The sequence below is a fragment of the Thamnophis elegans genome, chromosome 2, assembly GCF_009769535.1.
Source record: "Thamnophis elegans isolate rThaEle1 chromosome 2, rThaEle1.pri, whole genome shotgun sequence".
In the NCBI taxonomy this organism is placed as follows: Eukaryota; Metazoa; Chordata; class Lepidosauria; order Squamata; family Colubridae; genus Thamnophis; species Thamnophis elegans.
The window spans coordinates 130596617-130621809 of NC_045542.1; the positions used below are offsets into that span (position 1 = coordinate 130596617).

A 25193-nucleotide genomic window follows, 5' to 3' on the forward strand; every position below is an offset into this window, starting at 1 on the left:
ACCTTCACTCCTGTCTGATTCTTGAAGACGACAAAAATCTGCAGTTTTTGTGGCAAGTTTTTTTTTTAATCCCCCAAAGTGATTTGCTTTTTACCTAGGGCTGAGAGAAACTGAGAAGGTAATCCAGATGGTTTTGTGCCTAAAGCAAAACTTTACTTTTGATCTCCCAATTTCTAGCCTGAAGCCTTAACCACTGCACCAAACTGGCTCTCAAAAGGTGTGGGGTGGGAGTGGGGACTTGCAGAAAAGTGCATAAGCATAAATTAAACTGAAGGCCGAATAGCCAGGCCAGAGGGTATTGCTGTTCTTAAGTTTTAATGTTGGATAACTAGAAGTGATTGGTGAATGCTCAAGGATTCATTTCCTCTCCCACAAAATATCTCATCCTTGTTTCAGTCCAGATCTCCTTTGTGATTTGCCAGTTCAGTTTACAAGAGGTGCAGAGTGAATCAGGTCCATCAGTGATGAGTCAGCCTCATCCTTGCCTACTACTGCCACGAAATAACAAGGATGGCAGCAACTAGATATAGTCTTTTGGCAAAAGGGCAGCACTTCTTTTCAAGTTTTAAAAACAAGTATAATCTTGTGAAATTACTCATTAGTGACTGTTCAACGTTACAATAGCACTGAAAAAAGTGACTGGCAGTTTGTTTTTTTTACATGATTGCTGCAGCATTCCCATGGTCACTTGATCAAAATTCAGATGCTTGGCAATTGGCTCATATTTATGGCAGCTGCAATGTTCCAGAATCCTGTGATCTCTTTTTTGCAACCTTCTGGCAAGCAAAGCCAATGGGAAAGCCATATTCACTTAACAACCATGTTACAAACTTAATAACTGCAGTGATTCCACTTAACAACTGTGGCAATAAAGGTTATAAAATAGGGCAGAACTCACTTAACTGTCTTGCTCAGCAACAGAAATGTTGGGCTCCATAAAGGTAGTCCTTGACCATAGGTAAGTCGAGGACTACCTATAATGCACTTACCAGGATAAGAATCTGGAATGCAGTTGCCTCTATCTGGATCCTTTAATTGGGTTAAATCAGCTTTCTGTGCAGCACAAGAATTGTGATGTTCTGAAGTGAGCATTAAAGCTGTTTTTTAAACAGGTCTAAAGCTCTTTTGAAAGAATGCTAAACTTGTGTTTAATAAAGCATGTTAAATGTATTTTTCCAGGATGTACAAACTCATGTTTATAAGGAACCCCCAAAACTTGACATGCATTTTTGAATGTGTCAGGCATTATTTGGGCAAGTTTCTTTGTGGGAGGCACATGATCCAGCCAATGGGCCTGAGATGTAGAGACCAATATTGATCGGTTCATGAATTGAAACTCAAGAGAAAGTGAGTCATGCAGCAAGATAATGATCCAAAACTCACAAGCCATATAATCAAATCATGGTTAAAGGAGAACCAAGTTAATATTTTCAAATGACAAAGTTAATGGCCTGACTATAATTCTATAAAAATATTACTGAACAATCTGAAGTTGATGTGAGGATTTTTACCATTTTCCCTGGGCTGCAGCTGTTCTGTAACGAGGGATATAGTGTAAAATTTCTCAATTTTGAGAAATGCTGATATGCAGGACTGATCAATAGTTATTGAAAATGTTTAGTTGCAATTATTGCCATCAGTGTGGTGTTCCTGAAAGCAAAAGTTTAATCGAACTTTTTTAAAAAATATTATTGTTAATCCTAATTGGGTTTGCTTGGGATATTCTATTTAATTTTTTAAAAACTTTTGTATTATGTGTTTTTTTAATGTTGTACGCCGCCCTGAGTCCTTGGGAGAAGGGCGGCATATAAATCCAATAAACCAAACCAAAAGTTCACATATTTTTTCCATACGCAAATATGTATCTTTGGGTCATTTTTCTCAGTAAATAAACAAGTGTAATGTTTTTGCCTCATTTATTTAATTTGTTTCTTTTCATATAATTTTGGGATTTGTGTGGAAAAACCCATAATGTTTTATGTTATATTTATGCAGAAATACTGAATTGACATGTTGTTTATAGATCTGTAACTTCAATGATAACACTAGATAATTTCTAGGTAATTAGAATAGAATTCTTTTATTGGACAAGTGTGATTGGACACACAAGTAAATTGTCTTTGGTGCATATGCTCTCAGTGTACATAAAGAAAAATAAAATAGAATACATTCATCAAGAATCATAAGATACAACATTTAGTGATAGTCATGGGTTACTAATAAGCAATCAAATCATACTAGGAAACAAAACTATAAAATGTAAAGATACAAGCAACATGGTTATAGTCATAAGTGGGAAGAGATAGGTACTAGGAAGGATGAGAAGAATAATTGTAATACAGTCTTAGTAAATAATTTCACAATGTTGTGGGAATTAGTTGTTTAGCAGAGTGTTGACATTCGGGAAAAAACTGTCCTTGGGTCTTGTTGTTCTGGTGTGCAGTGCTCTATAGCGTCGTTTTGAGGGTAGAAATTGAAACAATTTATGTCCAGGATGTGAGGGGTCTATAGATATTTTCACAGCCCTCTTTTTGACTCGTGCAGTATACAGTCTTCAATGGAAAAAGTCTGCTGTGCAATACTAAATGATAGTGATAAGGCAGCCAGATGAAATAATTGTCTAATTTACAAAATATGGATTTTAGAGCTTCTTAAATATTTAAATATTCCTCAGTTTAACAGTATGCAGGTAGTCCTCAACTTACGACCCTAATTGGAACAGAACAGATACTACTCCCATTGCTAAATAAGAATTAATGAATGAAATGAATCCTGTCCAATTCTATGACCCTTTTTTGCCACATCCTCCCAGTAGTTAATCATGTGGATGTTAAGTGAACCCAGCTTCCCCCATTTACTTCTGGGAAGTTAGCTACGAAGGTCACATGACTCTGAGATCTTGCAACTGTCATAAGTACATGCTGATTGCCAAGCACCCACATTTTGATTTGTAGGAATGCTGTGACGGTCATAGGTGCAAGGACTGGTTGTAAGTCATTGTAATTTCAAACGGTCACAAACTAATAGTTATAAGTTGAGGACTACCTTTATATGAGCTTTTAAAGTTTCTCTGTGTGTCTTCTTTGCTAAATATTCAAAATAATAAAAATGGGAAAAATGCAGCTGGTATATGGTATTGGGAATCCTGCACATAAAGATGACATTTTCCTTGCAGCGTGACAGTTTCTTTGTTTCTAAAATTAAAATAATTTAGAAAGATATAAATTGTCAAGAGGGACCGGGCATTTTGCAACTGGCAAGATGCATTGACATTCTCAGGCATTATGCTGGAGACCCAAGCTTTTTACCAGTAGCAATGCTGAGACTGCAGAAGGAAGGAACCATAAAACTAATAACAACAACAACAAAGATTAATCCTTTTTAGGATTCTTTTGAGTAGAACAGCTTGCAAACAATGCTGCCTGCTAAATAAAAAAAATCTGGATCCATTATAATACGTCCTTCCCAAATTTGTAGATTTCCAAGAGGTAAAAATAAACTTATACTTTTATGCAGCTAACTTGATCTGGTTGTTCTGAATAAGGATTATTCAGGAACTTATCGTACCTCCCTTAACTGAAGAATGATGGGATATAAAATTAAATATATTGTTTAAGTAATGTAGCATAAGTAAATATAGGGATGTTTTTAATCTTACCCCACAAATATGTTTTCTTTGATTATAATAGCAATAGCAATAGCAGTAGACATATACCGCTTCATAGGCCTTTCAGGCCTCTCTAAGCGGTTTACAGAGAGTCAGCATATTGCCCCCAACAATCTGGGTCCTCATTTTACCCACCTCGGAAGGATGGAAGGCTGAGTCAACCCTGAGCCGGTGAGATTTGAACCGCTAACCTGCTGATCTAGCAGTAGCCTGCAGTGCTGCATTTAACCACTGCGCCACCTTGGCTCTAATGAATAACTTTCAGTCAACTGGAAATACTTTATTAGAAATGTTCAGTTATTTTCAGGTGTTCACATGCTATTGATACATATGTCCCAAGAATAATTTGTTTTTGTTTTTTTTCTGACTTTTATAGGTGGTGGTATTGATTTTTCTGGTATTCATCATGATAACTCCAGTATTTGAACTGAGTCAAGATCCAGATTTTCTCACAATAATTATCAAAGTACCTTATGCACGAGTTTCAGAATTTGACCTCCATTTTGAAGGGAATTCATTTCATTTTTATGGAAAACCTTACTTTCTTAGGTAAGCCATATTAGTTTTCATCTAATATATTGTTATCATCTGATCTCTCAACTTAATTTTGTCTATTTAGTTTAATAAACTATTTTCGTGAGTATTGCTGCTATTTTTTAAATATTCAGCACAGCTGAATATCGTAGATCATAGATTGTTAACTGATAACAGACAAAGTTGCTACGGGTTTGGAGGTTACGTTGGGCAATTAAACATGGTTTGTTTGTATCACAGTATCTCATATGCAAATTAGAAGTGTTTTAATCAGCATACAGAACAGCATTACATTTCTTTATCTCCTGCATAGGAGAGAAAAATGAAATAATTTATTTTAAATCCTATGTGACATATCTTTGAATTGAAACAATGTTTGGTTGCTATAGGTAACTATATGGAGAAATTTCTTTGTATGCATACACACACACACACACACACACACGAACATGTATGGTACAGTAATTAAGTTGCTGGGCTAAGAGTAAAGAAATCCTGCTACTTGGTCCTACTTCGAAGCTGGTTTGGTGATTTGGTGCCAGTCATTTTCTCACAGCCCTAAACTGGGAAGTTAAAAAATATTTATCTACCAATCCACACTGGAATTATAATTATGGTACATCGCACAGTTAGCCAGATGGATTTGGCACTTTTATCTACCTAAGTCATTCCTAAGAACCTGGGATAGGCAGACGATGTTGTTTAATGGTGTTAAATGGTATTATTGCAGAATTTAAGCTATTCCAAGCAAAGATGCCTTTTGCAATTAACTGATGGCAGTTTGTCAGTGCTGGTAGTGTTCAACTGGTTCTCCAGATGTTTTGGAATTGTACCCAAAGCACTTATTACTACTGTTGCTGTCTTTGCTTTCTTTTGCCACAGTTGTTCTATGTCAGGGGTATCAAACTGACGGTGTTATGTTGCAAGTGCCTGTTTATTTGAAGTCTAAAGTCCCAGAGCACTTTAGTTTATAATTATTATTTTAAAATTCATTCACTCAAACACAGATTCAGACAGTGTAACAATAAGATACTTAACATTTATGTATATATTGAAACACAATATTTAACACTCCATTTCTATAATTCTTGTTCTCTTAAATAGATGTTATATATTACAGTAGAAACTCGGTGGATTATTTGGTGAAGGGAAGTAATGTCTGTTAAACCCAAATATACAGTAAATTCAAATTTATATAATAGTTGCTTTTTATGTCACTGGATGTTGTTTTTAATTTTGCAGTACTAGATAGCATGCATAAATGTTATCTGGAACTGAATGGAGTGCCCTGAATCTTTTGGCATTTGAAATTTATAAATAAAACAAGCTTTCTTCTTGAATTGAGTAGATCAAAAAAGAGAAAGCAAACAAAAAAAAAATGAACAGCGGCTGAAGTCTGACAGAATTTCAGCATGTTCCATTCACAACTCTGCCAAGGACATGGTGATTACTCTGACATTCCTGATAAAAGTAATACTAGTAATTGTCCATTCACAAATCATATTCGCTTTTCTGTTTGCCATCTATATATAACTTACTATTTGGACTTGTTTTACCATACATTGTAGAGTCTGTGTAATTTGATTTTTCAAATTGTTACATCTGAACACTGCTAGCTCATTTTTCTTATAGTAATAATAGATATTAAATAAAATACTTGCTTTTTTTCCTTTGACAGATTGACACTTCCTGGAAGAGTTGTAGAAGATGGAAGAGAGAAAGCATCCTATGATGATTCAGGTTTGCTTTGCAAATATTTTCATATATAGATATATTGCAGCAGAAGCAGCATATATTTACTTCCAATTTCACCAATGTTATCTTGGCTTCTGGCAGGTCCTTGATTTAAAATGCCGTTCTGCAGAGAGATAAACAACACATTTAAAATGATTTATGGCCACTAGACAGATAAGGAAGATTCCCATGTTACAAATATCTTTTCACCAAAATAACATCATACCCTATTCAGAAAGAAACTTGAATTGCTGGTGCATCCATTTTCTTCTTTTTTCTGAACATGGGTAAATAATAAATGAAAGGAAAGAGGATTTCCTGATCTTTCCCTTTATAGAAGGAAGGAAAGCCAAGTAGGATGAAGGTTTTCTTTGTTGTACTAAATCCAAAAAAACCCTAATGTGTATATTATGTAAATGGAAGACTACATTTACTGTTGAGCTTTTTCATTATCTTACACATCCCTACATTTATTTTACTTTATTAGAATTTGCCCTGAGGGATTCCTCAGACCTCTGGTGTAGGTTTTGGAGGAATGTGTGGTAATGTAAGAAGTAATCCAATCCCATCCCCGTCCTCTGCCCATCCAAACTTTTATAGAAAATGGAAAAAGCAGAGGGGGGGACATTATGAATACGTACTAGTGTTTCTTAATGAAATGCATTTAAGAAATAGATATGAAAACAAAGCATTTCGGGGAAAAATGCCTTTGGTTGATTTCATCCTTTTATTTCCAGGAATATTTACAATTCACCTTCCCAAAGAAACTCCTGGAGAGAAATTTGATGGCTTAGATATGTTGACAGCTCTGTTAGCACCAAAGAAATCCCGATCAGCTAAACCTTTAGTGGAAGAGATGGGTTTGTATGATTTTATTTTTAAAAAATGGTTTGTGGGCTCTTGTTTCCCTGTAACATACATTGGAGGTTAGGACATTTTGTAAGTTAACTTTTAATGATTTGAATAAAATAGTAATGCTGCTTCTAGATGAAAAATGTATTGGAAGATGCCTTCTAACATATAAAGAAATGGTTTATTCTCATGTTTTACTGAATATAGTGACAAATTCTATTATGGATTGGATGTTAAGGAAAACAAACCAGATTCATTATTCATTGTCTGTCCTATCTCTTCTCCATGATCTCTTGTAGTCATATATCCCATTTCTACCTAGAGGTATTAAGAGCTGAGTTTAATCTTTTAAATTTGCTTTACTACTGAGTTGTGATCATTTTCTGTGGCTATCTCTACAGTTTTGGTTACTGAATATCTTCCATCTGTGAACTAAATTCAGGCTATTGCTTTGCTCTTTTTTTAGAAACAAGAAGAGCTAAAACTAATACAGTAAAACTTATCCTTGGTATAGCTTTCCACCAAGCTGGTGGAGAATTGTGAAAGGCTACTATTCCACTTCCACTAAGTCATGGTTTTCACTATTATTTGTTAAGTAAATCACATCAATTGACACATGACATTATTTTAAACCCAAGTAAACCATGTTAGTGGTTTAGAAATTCTTTTAAAAATATTTAAATGTATTGTTCACCCAATTCCATTGGATACTAGGCAATATAGAAAACTAGAAAGAATATAAAAACATATAAACACACTGAATCACACAAACATCCCATGCTAAAATACAGGTAGCCTAACAATCAGCCATAAGTATCCATAAGGAGATTTAAAAGCGAGGAAGTCAAGCTATTCTCCAAAGCACCTAAGGGCAGGACAAGAAGAAATGGATGGAAACTAATCAAGGAGAGAAGCAACCTGGAACTAAGAAATTTCCTGACAGTTAGAACAGTTAATCAGTGGAACAACTTGCCTCTAGAAGTTATGGTTGTTCCAACACTGGATGTTTTTAAGAAGAGATTGGACAAACATTTGTCTGAAATGGTATAGGGTTTCCTGCCTGGGGGTGGGCTGGGGGGGTTGGACTAGAAGACCCCCAAGATCCTTCCAACTCTCTTATTCTCTCACATATATGTTAGGCAGCCAATGCTTTAGAAAGGCTAAGAGGATGGGGTAAATGGGGGGATTGGGGAAAACCTGCCCTCAGAACAGACCTAAGGTAAATTTCTTCATTAAACTAGACTTTAAGACAAGATCCTTATACATAGTTTCACATATATAATTTTTTTCTGTGATTTATTGAGCAGAGAAATATTAGCCAGATCATACAATCTGGTAACTCTGAGCTTTTTTATCATGTAGGTTTGAACTACTATGAAGTATTTTTGTGTTGACTAGGTGTTTTCTTTTATTTTTTATTTTATTTATTTTGGCAGTGGGGGAAATCTTGATCCTGATCTTATGTGTTTGTGATTAATCTGAAAAACAGCGTAAATCATATGATCCTGATTCTTTCAGAATGTTTTAAGAAAATTGTTCATTAAGTAAATATATATTTTAGGTAGAATTTCATGCAATACATTCTAAATGATGATAAAAGTTTAATATTGCTGTAATAGTAACTTTTGATGGCAATGCTTATTTAGATGCTCCAAATGAGAACATGGAAGAAGAGGAGGAATTTTACTGGGAAATAGAACAAACTCCTCAGAAAGATAACTTGGAGGATTCCTTGTGTCCAACTGGTTCCTATGGATTTGGAAGTCAGAAATCAGGAGTTTTTAGACGTCTCCAGGTAAGAAACCTTACATAAACACAGATATTTGATATATTTTTCACATCACAGAACGATGATATCTGAAAAAGTGCTGAGTAATATAAATATAAAATATAGCAAAGCAATAGCACTTAGACTTATATATTGTTCCAGAGTGCTTTACAGCACTCTGAGCAGTTTACAGAGTCACCATATTGCCCCCAACAATCTGGATCCTCATTTTACCATCCTCAGAAGGATGGAAGATTGAATCAACCTTGAGCCCTGTCAGGATCAAATTCCAGCCAGTGGACAGAGTTAACCTGCAATACTGCATTCTAACCACAGCGCCACCACAGCTCCCTATAGCCATATTCTTGATGGCAATTGCTGTGTAAGTTAAAAGATTGTCTAAAAGATTGTTTAAATCTTTTCAATTTTATTTTTTTAAATGGTGTTAGAAATCAATAGGAAATAGAAATTGGCTCATGGGAAATGTGTTGGAATGTGTTTACAAAGGGGGAGGTGCTATAATGGACAATAGCGAAGCAGCAGATTCCCAGAAAAAAAGGAGGAGCACATTCCAAGGAAGGGGTGAGACAAGAGATAATCCAGAGCTGGATAGGAGACAGAGGAAGTAATTTAGGATAGCCACTTCCTAGAATCCCCTGGGGTATATATGTTAGGGTGAGAGTAATATATGTTTAGTCTGGCAAGATTTTGTTTTATGCTATGAACAAAACTGCACTTTAACTGAATTGTTTGATGTTGTTCTCGGGCTGGGCCTGAGAAGAAACATTTTATAATCTTTGAATCTTAAATTGGAGAGAAAGAAATACTTGGAAAAGATGGAACTTGAACGCCACTGGATAAATAAGCCTTGATTCCACAACAGTTTAGGAAGAATATAGTATCTGTTAGTAATCTATATTATATAAATTGCCTGACAATGATAAATAAATTACCTTACTGTTTTCAATCAGCCTACTGCAAGCATGATTGATGTCAGTAGATCTATACTAAACATAACAGTAGTTTGGATCCGACCAGCTACTGGCCCTTTGTGGATACACTCCCACCGACAGGACAGAGATGGGGGGAAGGAGATAGGTAGATGGTGGGAAAGTGATATCCTCAATTTAGATCACAGGTGGAAAATATTCAGTAACCAGAACTGCATGGATAGCAGCAGAAATGGGTCACAGTTCTTGTCTTGTATTCCCCTCCCCACAAATTGTAAGCCGCCCTGAGTCCCCTCAGGGAAAAGGGCGGCCTATAAATAATAAACAAACAAACAAACAGTTCAGAATAGTAAAGCAGATTAAGCCAGATTCATGCTTCATTATCTGTCTTGCCTGGTCTCCATATTTCTTGGTGCAGTATTTCCCAATTTTACAGTAGAGGTATTAAGACCCAAGTTGGAATCTTTTAATTTTACTTAACATCCAATCCATAATAGAATTTGTCACTTTATTCAATAAAACAAGGAGAATAAACCACTTCTTAATATGAAAAAACGGGTCTCCAACCCTTGGTCTGTGGAGCGGCACTGGGCTGCAGCTTGCCAGAAACTGGGCTGCACAAACAAGCGAAGCCCCATCCCTGAGATGCAGGCAGCATGTGAAACCATGACCTCTCTGGTGCACAGAAAACCCTCTCTCCATGCAACCCGTCCCTGGTGCCCAAAAGGTTGGGGACCACTGTGCTAAAAGGCATCTTCCAATAGTTTACCAGCAAGAAACAGCATTACTGTTTTATTTAAATAAAAGTTCTTCACCTCCAGTACATGTTAATAGAGAAACAAGGCTCCCAAAATTCTTTTTCAAAAATAAATTATATAGACCCATCTCTTCTGCTAAAGATGGGGATGAGTGCAGCAGAGCAGGAAAAATGTGAAGCCCTGGCCTAATGGTGACACAATCTGGGCCTAACGACTGTAATTGTGCCTAGTAAAATTGTCATCACTACGCAATCCCGGACACATGTTTCTCTTAACCGCATCACTTGGCAGCAGAAATTCTGGTCTTAATTGGGGATGTTCAGAGATGACTACGGGTATATGTATATTGACATGTATATTTGTAAAGATTACTTACTTTGAAACTTTATGCACTATTTGTTTGGAATTTCTGCAGAAGTGTATAAAGTCCCATAACAATGTTCACTTGCTTCATGAGCTTAATAAAATTCCTTTTTATAATTTGCCATTTTATGGCATTTTGTAGTCTAAAGTAGTTTCCCTTTAATGGAAAACAGTGTGAGGAAAAAAGATGTTTCATTCTATATTATGCAGTTTATATTAAAAAGTGTAAGTTGTAAACCTTAAAACATTGCTCAAGCATGACAGACTTTCTAATGCTTTGTTTTTAAGAAAGATATTTCTGTTTAACTGAAGAGAAAAAGCTAAAGTAGTAAAGCTAAATGTTTGAAAAAGATAAAACATGGAAAGGAAATCTTTAGTGATGAATGAACCATTTTGCTTTAATCATTATGACATCCCCTACATCCATACATCTTTATGTTTAGATACGTGTTTTAATATGTTCCCTTAAATAACACGAAGATAAGGGTAAGTTTAAAGTGGCCAAATTTATAGATGTATTCTTCAAAGCCTTGAGAAGGCCTTTTTTCAACATAGCAGCAAACTGAAAAAGGAAATAATAAAGAATAGGTTCCAGAGAAAATGATACAAGTAGCACATGGACAGGTAAACACAGGCTTACAAGAAGAAATTAAATTATTCTCTTTATCAAAAAGCAAATGTTATGTGGTTGTGTGAATGTTAATCCTTATCGTAAAGCATTATAGCTTCCAAGGGACACAATTGCCCGCTTTTCAGTTAGTTATGCATTGATATTAGCCAAATATCAGGATGCTGAGAATTGAACAGTCACTAAAGTTAAAGAAAATGATTAACTGTTAAACAAAAGATAACTAATCAATTCCCTGATTTTATCTTCTCTTTGGGAATTTTTCCTTTTATACTATAGAAGTGTAACAAAATAATTTCTACTGTAGTCAATCATTGTGGCTTTGTTTATACCTGTCATATACCTGTCAGTCTAAAAGAGTTATTGTGCTGCAAAATTGCAGCAATAATTGTAGCCATTTCTTTTTATTGTGACTACGTTTTTATAGATATGTAAAGAACTCTAGACAAGGGACAGCTAACAGCGTTTGATAAATGGTGTATGGCCACATCACTTTAAACCTAAATAATCTTTTCAGTATTGTATCAAGCGTCTGTAATAAATACAATATTTCTCTATTTAATAAATAGAGAAAGAGGTTTGAAATCTGAACCTGATGAGTCAGCTTTTATGGCACAACAATCCTTTCAAATCCATTTAGCATGCCATTAAGAATTGACTACATTCTCCTGTACGCTGCTTGGAGAATCCAAGCATGGATTAACTTCTGCCTATTTGCCCAGAGAATGAGTTAGAAAAAGTCTTGGCCACACCTCCTCTGCTTGTCTGAGCTCAGTGCTAGCCTAGAGAGATGTGAATTCTTTTTCTCCTTACTTAGTCTGAGCAGAAAATATCACAGCTTGGATTCTACATTGCAAGAGGTTTTTCCTCTCAACAGAGGAGCAGGCAGAAATCCCCCGCATCTGCGACCAGGAATTCAGCTGCTGGTGAGTGCACGGCTTCCTGGTAAGGAGACAAGGTCGCAACATCATTTTCCAGCCCGGGGCACCGGATCTATGGCAAAATCACTTGGGCTGTTCTACAGCAACCGCCGCTTGTCTACAGTGCCAGGAGAGTCGGTTTACCACTCTTGCACCAAATTTAAAGGGGGACATCCATCTCCATGAAGACCTGCCTCCACCTATGCACGCTGCCTGCCATGCGGCCATTACTTTCTGTGCGCTGACCTGTTTGCATGTGGCAACACTCTCCGCAGCCTGACTACTGGCCCGAGGCTATCCGGAGTCACTGCCGGATCACTTGGGTTATACACTGAGGCTTGTAATTTCTCTGTGATGCCAGTGATCTTTGAGCAATTTTTGTGACTATTTTTTTTTGCGCCCTTTCTACAGCACCATTTGTGCAGTGCCATGTGTGCAGGCCCTCCCGGGACCGTCAGATTGCCGCCACCTCCCACGCCTGCCTGCCTGCCTGTTTGCAGTGGCAGCGCCAATCAAGGGACCTTCTATCAGCAAAGATGGCTGATCACCCCATATCAGACAGCAGCTTGGGAGAGCAACCTTCCCCCCAACAATTATATGAAGTACCTGCTCCTAGGGTTGGCAGAGCTGCCACTAGAAGGGCCCTAGACAGGAACAGGGCCAAAGTGTATTCATCCAGATCAGCTTCAGCAGCTGCAGACAGGGACGCTAAAAGAACACTGAAAGAACACTGGAAAAGCAATTCTCCAAAGCAACAAGACAGGCAGAGACAATCAGACAGCCACCCACTTCAGAGTTTGAGTCTTTCCCTCCTCAGCAACAGCCAGAAGGCTCACCTTCAATCATTGAGGCAGGGCAGGATTGGTCTCCAGATGGTGCCACTGAGGTGCAAAGTTATCAAGCAGCAGACTATATGCCAGATCTAAACCCCCTGGCCTGTTTAACGTCCGTAATATTGGGGTCTGTTCACATGACTAGATGCGTGACTCCTGAAGCCACTTTCACACCCACTGCAGCGGGGCTCCGTTCAGGGGACAATCAAGGGACAAATCTACCGCAGTCACCGTCTCAGTGACCGCGGGTATAGAGACTGCTTCCATGACCATGAGTTCAGCGCAGGAAGCCGCCTATGCCCCAATACCTGTGGGGTCACACCCAGGTGCCAGCCAAGGAATAGACCTCACTCAAGATATATGTGCCCTGATATCTCAGGCTATATCACAGGGGATAGAGGCAATGTTGTCACGGAGGGACCAACCATACGACCTCCAGGCACTCGATCAGGCATATTTGGGACCCTCACAGGGGCCTCCTTCCCCACGCCCCTCCCTGCGCAGCAAGTAAGAACTAGAACTTTCAGAGGATGAAGACCTGCCCCCAGAGAAGCCTGCCTCTTCACGACTTTTTCGGCCGGACTTGTTCAAGTCACTTCTTTACAAGGCCAAGGCAATAGCCAACATGGGGGTGACAGAGGCCCCAGCTGAGGTTGGCTCTACTGAAGTTCTCACTGCCTGTTCCAACCTCCAAATTATTCATTAATGTCATATAACAGCAATGGAACCAACCTGGTTTTCTGGCTGTGCCCAGTAACAATGACTGGAGAATGTACAGCTCTGCTCCTGAATTGGAGGAGCTCCTGAAGGTCCCAGTGGTAGACACTCCTGTAGCCACCTTAGTCTGTTCCGGTGTCCTTCCTTCAAACATATCAGGGGACTTAAAGGCGGAAAACCATAAGACGGAGATGATTTTCCGCAAAAGGCATCAGGCGGCAGACTGGGCGATATGGGCAGCTACTGCTGCGTCTTTCTTTAATAGAGCATCCCTGCTGTGGATTTGCCAGTTACAGGCAAGAATTCCACCCAATGACACCCTTTACAAAGATGTAAAGAAATTGGTGGCAGCCACGGAATTTTCTTCCGACGCAACCCTCAAAGTGACCAAGTTTGCTTCTAGGGCTATGGCGTCTAATGTGACTTCCCGACGCCTGCTTTGGCTCCTCTATTGGCAGGCAGACATGCATTTGAAATGGCACCTAGCTTCAGCTTCCTTCAGGGGAGGTAATCTCTTTGGAGAGTCACTAGAACCCATTCTAGTTGGGAATAGGGACAAAAGGAAGGTGCTGCCATGCTTACACCGGCGTGCAGGCTGCAGGGCTCCGTCATATTTTCGCCGGCAGTCTTTTCGTGCAATGGACCCCAGCTTCATTGCCCCCCAGTACCAGCAGGGCTATTCCTAGGGAAATGAAAGGTCACAGGACAGGTCTGGGTTTCATGACAGAGGTAGGCAGCAACCTCAGACCAGGCAGCGATTTCAACGGTCTAGCACCAGGCCCTTTTGCAGGGCCAAGTGACTCTCTAACAGTCCTTCCCATTGGGGGTCGATTAAAATTCTTCACAACCAATGGGAAGCAACCACCACGGATACTTGAGTGTTACAGACAATGAGGCTAGGACTCATGCTATAGTTTTTTTTTAAGTTTTTAATTTTTATTCTCTTACATACAGTTACAGGTATACATTTACATAGTTATTGTTCTTATTTATTTTTATCACTTTTACATGTTTGTTTTTCCATATAAAATGTTATAATATACATTCTGGGTTGCTTTGTATACCATCCCATAGACCTATTTTATGTTACCGCCACCCTATTTTTCTCTCCTTTTCGTTCTCCCCCTTTTTCTACTTTTTTCCTCCTCTCCTTTCCCTTTCCTTCTTCCCTTGCCTCTCCCCTATTCTGCTCTTCCTCTCTCTCCTCCTACCCTCTCCTTGTGTCAGGTGTGCCTCCTTCAAAATCCATGAAAGGAAACCTCCAACACCATTGGTTTAGAGAAAAGGTATTTGGATATGACGTGAAAGTAGAGTAAGATCTGAGGCAAAAAGGCGCAAACTTGTACATATCAAAAGTTTTCCCAAATCGCTCTAGTTATCCCAGTCTAAATGTCCAATCTCCAACCCCCAAGGTTGTCATGTGGGATGCATCTTCAGATGACCTCATCCAGATGATATGCAGAGACGATTGGCCTTGACCAAACCCAAACACAAGCCTTCAGCAATCAGAAGATGCTGAAAACAAAACTCCTTCTTTCACAATTTCCCTCCCAAATACCTAAACCCCCTCCTTCCCCGTTACTATGGTAGCTGATAGCAAATAAGCAATATAGACGCTGACATTCGGCCCTCCTGCAGAAAAGATGTTATGGGAGGAGGGAAGTGTTTCCAAGCCACTAAATACTGTATTTTCCCCCTATGTTTCCTGGAATCAAGGATCTCTGACTTCAAAATGCTGTTCTCCCTCAGTAAGGAGGGGGACAGGAGGAGGGGTGTGGGCCAGACGAATTAAGGAGGTATGTTTCCATTTCAGTAAGCTAACACGGATCTCGGGATGGATTCTCCTAAGGGTTTTGGGCAGTTCCAACTGCACTGTAACTGGTAAGAATTCTGACAATGGGGAAAGGACCCAAGTTTCTTCAATTTTTCGGTAGTCTGAAGATACATAGTAGACAAGAAAACCCTATCCCCAACCTGGTATTCTTTTGGCTTCACCCTTTTTTATCAGCTTGTTTTTCACATGCTTGCTGAGCTTCATCTAATGCTTTACAAGTCACAGGCCAGATAACTTGTAGCTGTTTAATCCACTCAGACAAGGAAAGGTTTTGTGATTTGTCCTGGGGCAATTCAGGGATAGGCACAAAGTCCTGGCCAAACACTGAATCTGATCAATCTTGTACTGCTGTATACAGAATTATTATATGTGACCTCTCTATATGGCAAAAGGTAGGCCTAATTATCCTGCTGATAATTGACATAGCACCTGAGGTACTTGTCTAGAACTGAGTTTGCCCATTCACAAGTTTCATTTGTCTGTGGATGGTGGGCGGAGCTTAGACCTTGGGCAAAGCCTAATAATTTTAGGAACTCTCTCCAAAATTGGGAAGTGAATTGGACCCCTCTGTCAGAGATAAGGTGTTCAGGAACACCGGGTAACCTATACACATATAGGATGAACAGTTTAACCAGCGTTTTTGTTGTCGGAGCAGGGCACGAACTGCACTTGCTTGGAGAACAAATCTGTGATCACCCAAATGACAGTATTGCCATTACTTTCTAGTAGCTTGACAATGAAGAACATTGATATCTCCTTCCAAGGGGCACCAGGTCTGGCAACGTACTGGAATATGTCCTTTCCTAGTGGTCTCTTTGCCACAGCACAAACAGGACATCTAGCAACGTAAGATTCTATCTCTTTTTTCAGAGAAGGCCACCAAAACTGTATTTTAACCAAATGTAACATCTTCACAAATTCAAAATGCTCAGCCACTTTTGAATTGTGCCTGTTGGAGGTCAACGCTTTTTAGACTAGCAGGCACATACAACTTGGCTCCCATCTATGCAAGAGCATCCTGCATGATGCAATCATCTGCATGTGCACAGCCAGCTCGCGAAACTCCTGAGTGTATTCTGCCATTGATCTCTGACCATGGGTTAAGGATTTCTGGTTCTTGCCTTCACCTGGTCAGCGTGCCTTCTGTGCCAGCTCCGCGGGGTTTGGGACTCCGAAGCAACCCACTGGCTCCCCACCCAGCCACCCACCTCCTCTCTTTGCAGATCGGTCTCACCAACTGCCGAGTGCCACTTCCTGCCAGCGAAGAAACAGAGCGTGAGGCATGGAAGCCACCGGCGGGTGGTTGGACGGCAACCCTCTTGACGGGGAGAGGGCTAGGCCGCACCACCGCAGAGTCCGCATACTTTCCCTTTGTCTTTGGCGGCAGCCCATGGCACTTTTCCTTCTGCCTAGGCAGCAGCACTTCATCTTGGCAAACACCACGTCACCGCACTTGTCATAGCAGAATCAGCTGGAGCGGGACATGGCGCAGGAAGAGGCTGATGTAGACCCCGCAAGGCAGCCCTGGCCATGCGATCACCACGCAGAACTGCCATTCGCTTTCTTCCTTCTCCCACCACAAAACGAAAGTGAACAGTGTTTCCATGGTTGTGGTCCGGGAAGGCAGCGGACGTCTGCAACCAGGTAGGGAGGAAGGGTGACGAGAGCGGCAGCAGTGGCCCCTTCCAAGCCCAGTGCATGGAGTGCATGGAGGATCCGGGCAAGGTGGGCAAGGCGGCTCCAGTGCACCTCTTGCACTGGATCGCTCGGCCAGGGCTGCCTTGGCAGGGGCTGAATCAGCCTCTCCTTCCATGCCATGTCCCACTCCGGCTGGCCATATGACTACAAGTGCAGTGATGTGTTTGCCCAGATGAAGCACCATTGCCCAGGCTGAAGGGAACGTGCTGCAGGCCGCCACCCAAGACAAAGGGAAAGCTCCCCAGGCTCCACAGTGGTGGCCCTTTCCCTGTGCGAGGCGCTGGCGCCCAGCCACCAACAGCTTCCACACCTCTAGCTCCATTTTTTTGGGAAGCAGCACCGTGGCTGAAATCTCCTTACCCCAGACACCGGATTCCACAGGCCGAGTTCCCGGAGTGGCACCAGTGGTTGGCCAAGGCGATCTGCAAAGAGAGCAGGCAGGTGGCTGAGTGGGTGGGAAGCCAGTGGGCTGCTTCAGAGCCCCAAGCCTTGGTGGCTCAGGTGGAAGGTGGCCTTTTCTGCAGCATCCCCTTCCCCTCTTTGGATCGTCTTCCAAGTGGGGACTCTACCTTTGCAGAAACAGGGTGGGCAATTTGTACGGAGCTGTTTGTGTTTTAGAATATTTAACTGCTTTTCATGAAGAATTATTTATACTTCCAAAGCATCTTTATTATCTTGATGTACATCTTTCTAAACTCAGTCTATAGAACGTACGTTTTGCTTTTTCTTTTCTTTTTTAGCCAGTGATTCTTAATTGATTTGTTCTTTTCCTTACAGGATGAACTTAATGAAGTTGTTGATGTTAAAAGCCCAGATATAACATCTGCATCTGAGCGCAGAGAAAAACGACTTGCAGCAGAAGCTGCCAAGTTTGATCCTGATCATTACCTGTATGTTTATCCCTGCTTATGTGTTCTAGCAATAAATAGTTTAGGATTACTGTACTGTGTAAATGGATTTAAATCTTCCCTAACCTTTTCCATTGATCTTCATTGCCCTTCTCAGTTTTCTTATTCCTTCATCTGGACTTTCCCACCTCAGTTTACATTTAAACAAATTAACATATCCCAAAAAAGGCTTTTGTTAATTGTATGTATGTTGGTATGAAAGAGTTAGATTTATCAATAAATGCAACAGAAGACTAAAGACTCTATAGAATAGAAATAGAATTAGAAATGGAATGGATTAGAATGGAATATCAGGAAACTTCTCTTTAGTTCTGAGTTGCTTCTCTCCTTGATTAGTTTTCACCCATTGTTTCTAGTACTGCCTTCAGGCATGCATAGAGTTCTGTTCTGAACCCCCCTGGCCTGTGAATAAGCTAGAACACAGGCTTGGCTGTTTGCCACTATTTAATTAATGCAATAACAAATCCTTTGGCTGAGGGTCCAGGCAACTCATGTTCAAGATAATAGCTTGGCAGCAACCCAGAAAATTCAAATGAAGCAACTCAGATAATCCACATGACATGGCTAGAATGCAGACAGATTTCTTCAATTACTAGTTCAGATGGTTTCCTGCAAATGTCCCCTCCCAACGCCTCACTTAAGTTAGGTTAGGTTAGGTTTATTTAGCTTGTATGCCGCCCTACTCCCGGGAGACTCAGGGCGGCTAACAATAAGAAGGGAAGGGGGTACAAGAATAAAAACAACAATTAAAAATTCAGCAACAGTCATAACATCGGATGGGGCTGGATAATTCAACAGCCCCAGGCCTGCCGGAACAGCCAGGTCTTAGTTGCTTTGCGGTGGTAAGGGTCCAGATCTCAATGGGGAGATCGTTCCATAGGGCCGGAGCAGCCACAGAGAAGGCCCTCCCCCGGGGAGTCGCCAGCCAACATTGGCCGGCAGATGGAATCCGGAGGAGGCCTAGTCTGTGGGATCTAATAGGTCTTTGGGAGGTATAAACCCTCTTGGGAGGGGCCAATCCACAACCACTGGTGCTTAATTATCTTCTATGAGACTGCCTACGGAGTTACGTCTCGGGCGCCTCCTGGTGACCAACCAGCCTCTCTGGTCCCTGCTCTGAGTCTGAACCCTGCACAGGATCCTCCACATCTTCCATGGCAGACTCATATGGTTCCTCGCTATCCGAGTCCATCAGCAGCTCAACCAGATCCTGCTGGCCACAACAGAGTTCATTTGCCAATTTTATGTCAGTCACACTTTCTTGGCATCAAAGTCATTGTTTTGTAGATAAAAGTAGGAAGGCATTTCCCCCACTATTGTAAGTGACCATGATCTCTCCCAGAAGAAAGAAAGAATATAATGGAATGTATACTCCTTACCTGCAAACATCAAACTGAAGAGCCCCCCTACCTCTATCTTGACCTTGCAAAAGGAGTTAAAGGATGGCCTTGCGTGCGGAGCCCAGAGGAGCCAAGAGCCATGAAGCTAGATAGTCCCCTGAAAACCCTACCTTTGAACTAATCTTCATAGTGCTTAATCACTATTGCTCCTAATTTTTTTAGCTTTTACATTTATTGTTTTATGAATGAAGGCAAGCATGTGTCCCAGGATAATGTAGCAGGATCCAATCTGGGATAAAAATATACTGTTTTATATTTTAACATTTTATTGTATACTGCCTTGTTAACATTTGATTGTTAACATTTGAAGATGGCAGTTCAGAAATGTGAAAAATAAAAATATTGGGATTCTTTCAGAGAAAGTGGAGGGGTATCAGTCTTTTGGCCATGTCTGTATCTTGAAGTTCCAAATTAAAGAGGGTGGGGAGGACAATTCTGGCCCAATAAAAACTGTTAAACAAAATCCCTCTAGTTCTCTTCTGCAACTTTGAAGACATATTTAATCCACTTTAAGAATTACTAAAAAAAAAAGGAAAAAATAAAAATTTTCCCTAATAAATTTAATTTAAAAGGTTTTGCTATTTCTAATGAAATAATTACAGCAGGATCTACCTTTGCACAATCAAAAGCTACAGGTCTAATAAACATTTTTACCTTATCCCCTCCTCTATGATGAAGTAACCCTGCTTGATTAGCAGGATTTGATTTAGTTAGATGTTTGGGCTGTTTACAGTCCTGAAACTTATAATAAGCTTCCTTGAAACTGCCTAAGTTCCATATATTGACAAAAAAAATCTCAGGTGCGCCAGTAAAATGTTTTCTGGAGTAAGAAAGGGAGATGGCTGTAGACTAGCACTTCGCTTGGAAGCTTTCCAGACCATTAAAAAATTTTTTAAAAAAATTGTTGCAGATGCAGCACTTCATAATCCAGGAAAAAGCATAGATTTATATTAACTTTTCAAGAGAAAATGATGTAGTTTATTGCTTTAGGAAATAGAGCACATAAATTTCAGGGAAAAAAATACAACAGGAGATTTCAGAGATCTTTGTATGAGAGATTGAGGCTACATGACCATGTTTGTAGACACCTACAGTACACGGGTATATGGCAGTGATGGCTAACCTTTTATTGTCACATGCTGAAGGCGCAGCCTTAATGCAATGTGTGTGACACCCCCACACACACACACACACACTTTCCCCAGTACTCCTCTGTATATGTGTGTGCAACCTCCGCACATGTGCCACGCCCCACACATGCACGGCAGAGACCCAAAAACCAGCTGGACACCACACGTATGCATGGTGGAGCTGAGCTGGGGCGACGGCTCACATGCCCGCAGAGAGGACTCTGCATGCCACCGGTGGCACGCATGCCATAGATTCACCATCACAGGTATATACATTTCCCAATATAATTTATCTGCTGCAGTTCTTTAATCTTCTGTGGCTGCTTTCTCAAACCGGGTTGTTCAAAACAAAACATTCCAATTTTTATAGATCATGGACTAATATTGGAAGACTAATATGCATATATACCGTATATTGAAATATATCAAGTCAGACATACTTTTAAATGTACCAAAATGATGAGTATTTTAAATCTCTCTCATACTTAGATTGAAATCTCAGTTTGTATTGAAGTTGTACTTTTTTAAGAGTCTAAAGCTGATGTAGGTGGCTGAGATGTCTCTAAGGTAGGATTACTGTGACTACATGTGTACAATCCTCATATCAAATTCACAAGCTTTTCTATTTTTCCAGAGCTGATTTTTTTGAAGATGAAGCTATTCACCGTCTGTTGAACTATAAGCCCTGGTGGGTTAACGCCTACGAGTTGATGATGAATGCTCAAGAAAACACTTCATGGAGTAAGTACAATCAATCCTCACTTGGTAGGATTGTATTTCTACAGCTTATATAAATCCCTCTTGTCTGTGCTACTTGACATAATAGGTCTCCCACTGTTGTAAAAGGAACTCAACACAGTTGTTTTTTTTTTCTAAGGACTGGAAAATTTACTTGACAATATTTGAGCTTTTCTGGTACTTATATATCTGTAATGGATGGATAGTCTGTGGATTACATGCAGGCCCTGTTCCTCCTTCCATGTATTTTCTGATTCTAAGCATCCTATGATGATTTTTGGTAGAGAAATTGGTAAATTTTGAAACTGTTCTTGGTTTTTTTTTCCCCTTCAAAATTAAGGGATCAGCATAGCATAATCAACAGAGCTATGGTTATGTTTTTTCTGTGAGTTCTCTAGAAGGTTGAAAGCAAAGCCTTGGCCCTTGATATACCAACTATTACCCATTCTTGGTCTATAAAAATTAAGAAAATGATCTACATTATGAATTGCTGGATATCTCTTACTATCTTTCTTGAATCCCCCTTTCCCCCTCATTTTTCTCTTCCCCATCATCACAAAAAAGCCCACTAATTGTTCTCACCAATTCAAAATCATCTCAAGTTTCAAGATTTGGATAGATTCACTCCAAATGATGTTACTGGCTGGATTTAGTTGCTCTTGAGCAAAGCAGAGGCACTTTCAAATTGCAAAGGGCTGGGAGGGAAGTAAGAGACAAACAAGTCAGGACTAAACATTTGCATCAATGTCACCAGTGTAATCTGAGGAAAATTTACAGTGCATCAGAACATATACAGAAAGCAGTTATATCTAATAGTTTTGGTAAAAATCTACTATTCTATTCCTACTCAGTACCCAATCTGCCCATTTGTGGGGGATTGATAAAACAGTTTTATGGAGTTCCAGGGCTATTCAACCCAAACCACTCTTTTTCATCTTGAACATCATGTTTGAACAAATAACTGCTGGTTCAGAGGATTGATATTCAGAAAATCAATGGACCACTCCTGGAACAGCATGGTCCAGAAGAGAAATGTTGCATTTCTCTCTGTAGTGGTACAGTGATTAAAATGTAGTATTGCGGGCCTGCTCACTGCCAAGAGTTCAGTTCTGACTCAGCCTTCCATTGTTCCCAGATTATTGGGGACAATATGTGACTCTTGAAACCACTTAGAGAGAGGGCTGTAAGTATATAAGTCTGAGTGCTATTGTTATTTTGTGCATCCTTAATATCTATGCTTAATATATAAGTTTAACAAATAGCTAATTTCAGAAATTCAACTCATGACAGTTTCAAAAGGTTTGAGCTCTCAATTCCTTTGAATATACTCATGAGACAGAAGACATTAACGATCGTTTTATATATTTATGAATCTATGGTGAAAAATATGTTTTTAAGTTAAAGCTGCCTTTTGTTTTAAGTGAGCAAAATTGTGGCCAAGGGGCTTTTTAAATTCTTGATAGATCTGTTTTTTCTCCTAGCTTATGGCCTACTATCTGAAAATTAATTGTAGTAAATGACAGTGTTAAGAAGTGACTTAATATATATTTTGCAAGTCATTTAAAGTTATGCAGCAAGGAAGAAGAATAACAAAAGGACAAGTATCATTTTCAGTGCTGTATGTTTCAAACACTGTCAAGCTAGAGGCTCTAAATTGATAATATTTACAAACACACTATGGGATAAATACTTTTTTTCAAGAAAAGCAAAAAAAGGTGGTATCTATAATTATGTTTTTTAAAAACCTCAAAAAAACTTTGAGCAAATTGCTTGAAAAGTTTGTGGAGGTTTTTTTTTTTTTTGCTGAAAGATAATTAGTTTCACAGTTAAATAATTGAAACTGGAGTTCCTTTTAGATTCTGCCAGAAATCTTACATTGTGAATTCTTTTCAAAAATACAAGTGAACATAATTTAAGAGCAGGCCATTGTCATTTTTATTCATTATCAGTATTAAAAATCTTCTACAAAATGCAGAGATAATTGCATTGCATATGTTTAATTTGCATATTCAGAAGTTTAAAACCTCTGGCCTGCCTAATTTAGTACTTTTAACAGAGTTGGCAGCTTGGCTTTTGGATCCTCTGAAGTTGTTTTTGTGCTAAAAGATGTACATTCATTTTGATGATGGGTCAGCCTTAGGAGATACTTGCTTTGAGGAGGCAAAGAGACCACTTAATTCACTTCAACAAACAATTTGAGTTACCTCACATCTTCAGTACTGCAGGAGAAGACTCCTATCACCTTTCTTCCTAAAATAATGGTGCCCTGGATAGCTTCAGGAGTGGCGGTTTAAAGGCGTACAGGAAGATGGCTTCAACAAATACTCCATCAAGTCTAGTAGAACTCAGTTTGTGCATGGCAATGCTATGGGAGAAATCTCTTGTCAGCACATAAGGGTAGTTCTTCCTTAAAACCTTCTCCATATATACACAACATGTTTGGAGGCATGTCACCACAATAGTGGTGACTAGTATCATTGTGTAGTGGAAGCAGTTAGTCTAGAGCCTCCTTGTTGCATCCCAAGGCTCTTTATACCTAGACAGTTGAAGCACTGGCAACAATTCTTTCTTGATGGTTGTCTTCTGACCCCTGGTGAATGATTGAGAGAGGACAACAGCACGTGAAATACATTTTCAACCACATTCCAGCTGTCTAGTGGTTGAGCTTCACAACATGAAGCCTCTTGGAATTTGGTGGGCTGTCATGAGTTATGTGGCTAAACAAAGAGAGTTTTGTTGAGTGATGGTGTTAGCTGTGCAGCCTGGAAGATTCCTGATTTAACACTGCAGGGGAAAAAAAGCTTCATCTTTTCCCATTGGGCATGCTTTGCAGAAGAAGAACAATTGAATACTCTCCAGTGTAGAGTGCAGAATGTGCTCTAAATTGGTATTGAACCTCATTTACTTTTGAAGCACTTTTGAGAACATCTTTTGCTCAAAGCTTCATAAAAGTGAAGCACCTATTTGAAGCTTCACTCAACCTTAATAAACCATTTCTGGTGTACTGCATCTGGATGTATGATGGATATGTGATTGAAACTTGCCATCAGCAAAGGATTATTGGCTTTGGGTTTCATTCAGTATTCAAATTCTATGATATGAATAACTTGATCAATTTTGAGTTTTATTCTATGTGCAAATCCTTATTTCAGTTACCCTATTAAAGTTTCATTTTAACAGTTGATTTCAAAATCAGGCACTTATGCTCTATGTAGAATCCAAAGGAGATCATAAAAGCTGTGTTATTTCTGCATCACTTTTTCACCTGTCAGGTAAACACCTACTTTTGATGGTGTAAACCATGTAAATCACCAGCTGCTTCAGTGACAATGTCTTACAGAATTGTGGTAGTAAAGACAAAACTCTGAGGATCTTCTATTACTGAATCACTGTGATACGATCAGTATCTTAAGCTAAGACATTTATGCTACCTATAACTTGGTTCTGTATGACACCAACAATAAATTGCCACAGCCTTTGGTAAGAAGCAGGAAAATAAACCAAGTTTTATACTGTGACGGAGACAAATGGGATCTGAAGCAAAAGTATTTCCTTTCCTCCCACACAAAATGTTCCTATCAGAGATTTTAGCAACCTTGCAAGATGAATCCACTGGCACTGGAGAGAAATTTCAGAAGCAGATAATTATTTAATCTTTCCCATCTCCCTGGGCTTTACTACCAATATTCTAAATAATACCAAAAAAAACCCTCATAGTTGGAATTGTTTTAAATATTGGTCACCAAGAAAGTCATATGGTG

The 25193-nt window shown here is 39.5% G+C and overlaps 1 protein-coding gene across 1 annotated transcript in view; it reads left to right on the forward strand.

Moving 5' to 3' along the window:
- The window catches only part of SHQ1 (SHQ1, H/ACA ribonucleoprotein assembly factor), an 80418-nt gene that overhangs the window by 1707 nt on the left and 53518 nt on the right, over nucleotides 1–25193 (forward strand). The window contains exons 2-7 of the mRNA XM_032210713.1: nucleotides 4044–4216; nucleotides 5880–5941; nucleotides 6673–6795; nucleotides 8434–8582; nucleotides 18034–18146; nucleotides 21329–21435. Of these exons, the coding sequence (XP_032066604.1) occupies nucleotides 4074–4216; nucleotides 5880–5941; nucleotides 6673–6795; nucleotides 8434–8582; nucleotides 18034–18146; nucleotides 21329–21435 (697 nt within the window). The 5' untranslated portion in view covers nucleotides 4044–4073. The remainder of the gene's footprint in view (nucleotides 1–4043; nucleotides 4217–5879; nucleotides 5942–6672; nucleotides 6796–8433; nucleotides 8583–18033; nucleotides 18147–21328; nucleotides 21436–25193) is intronic.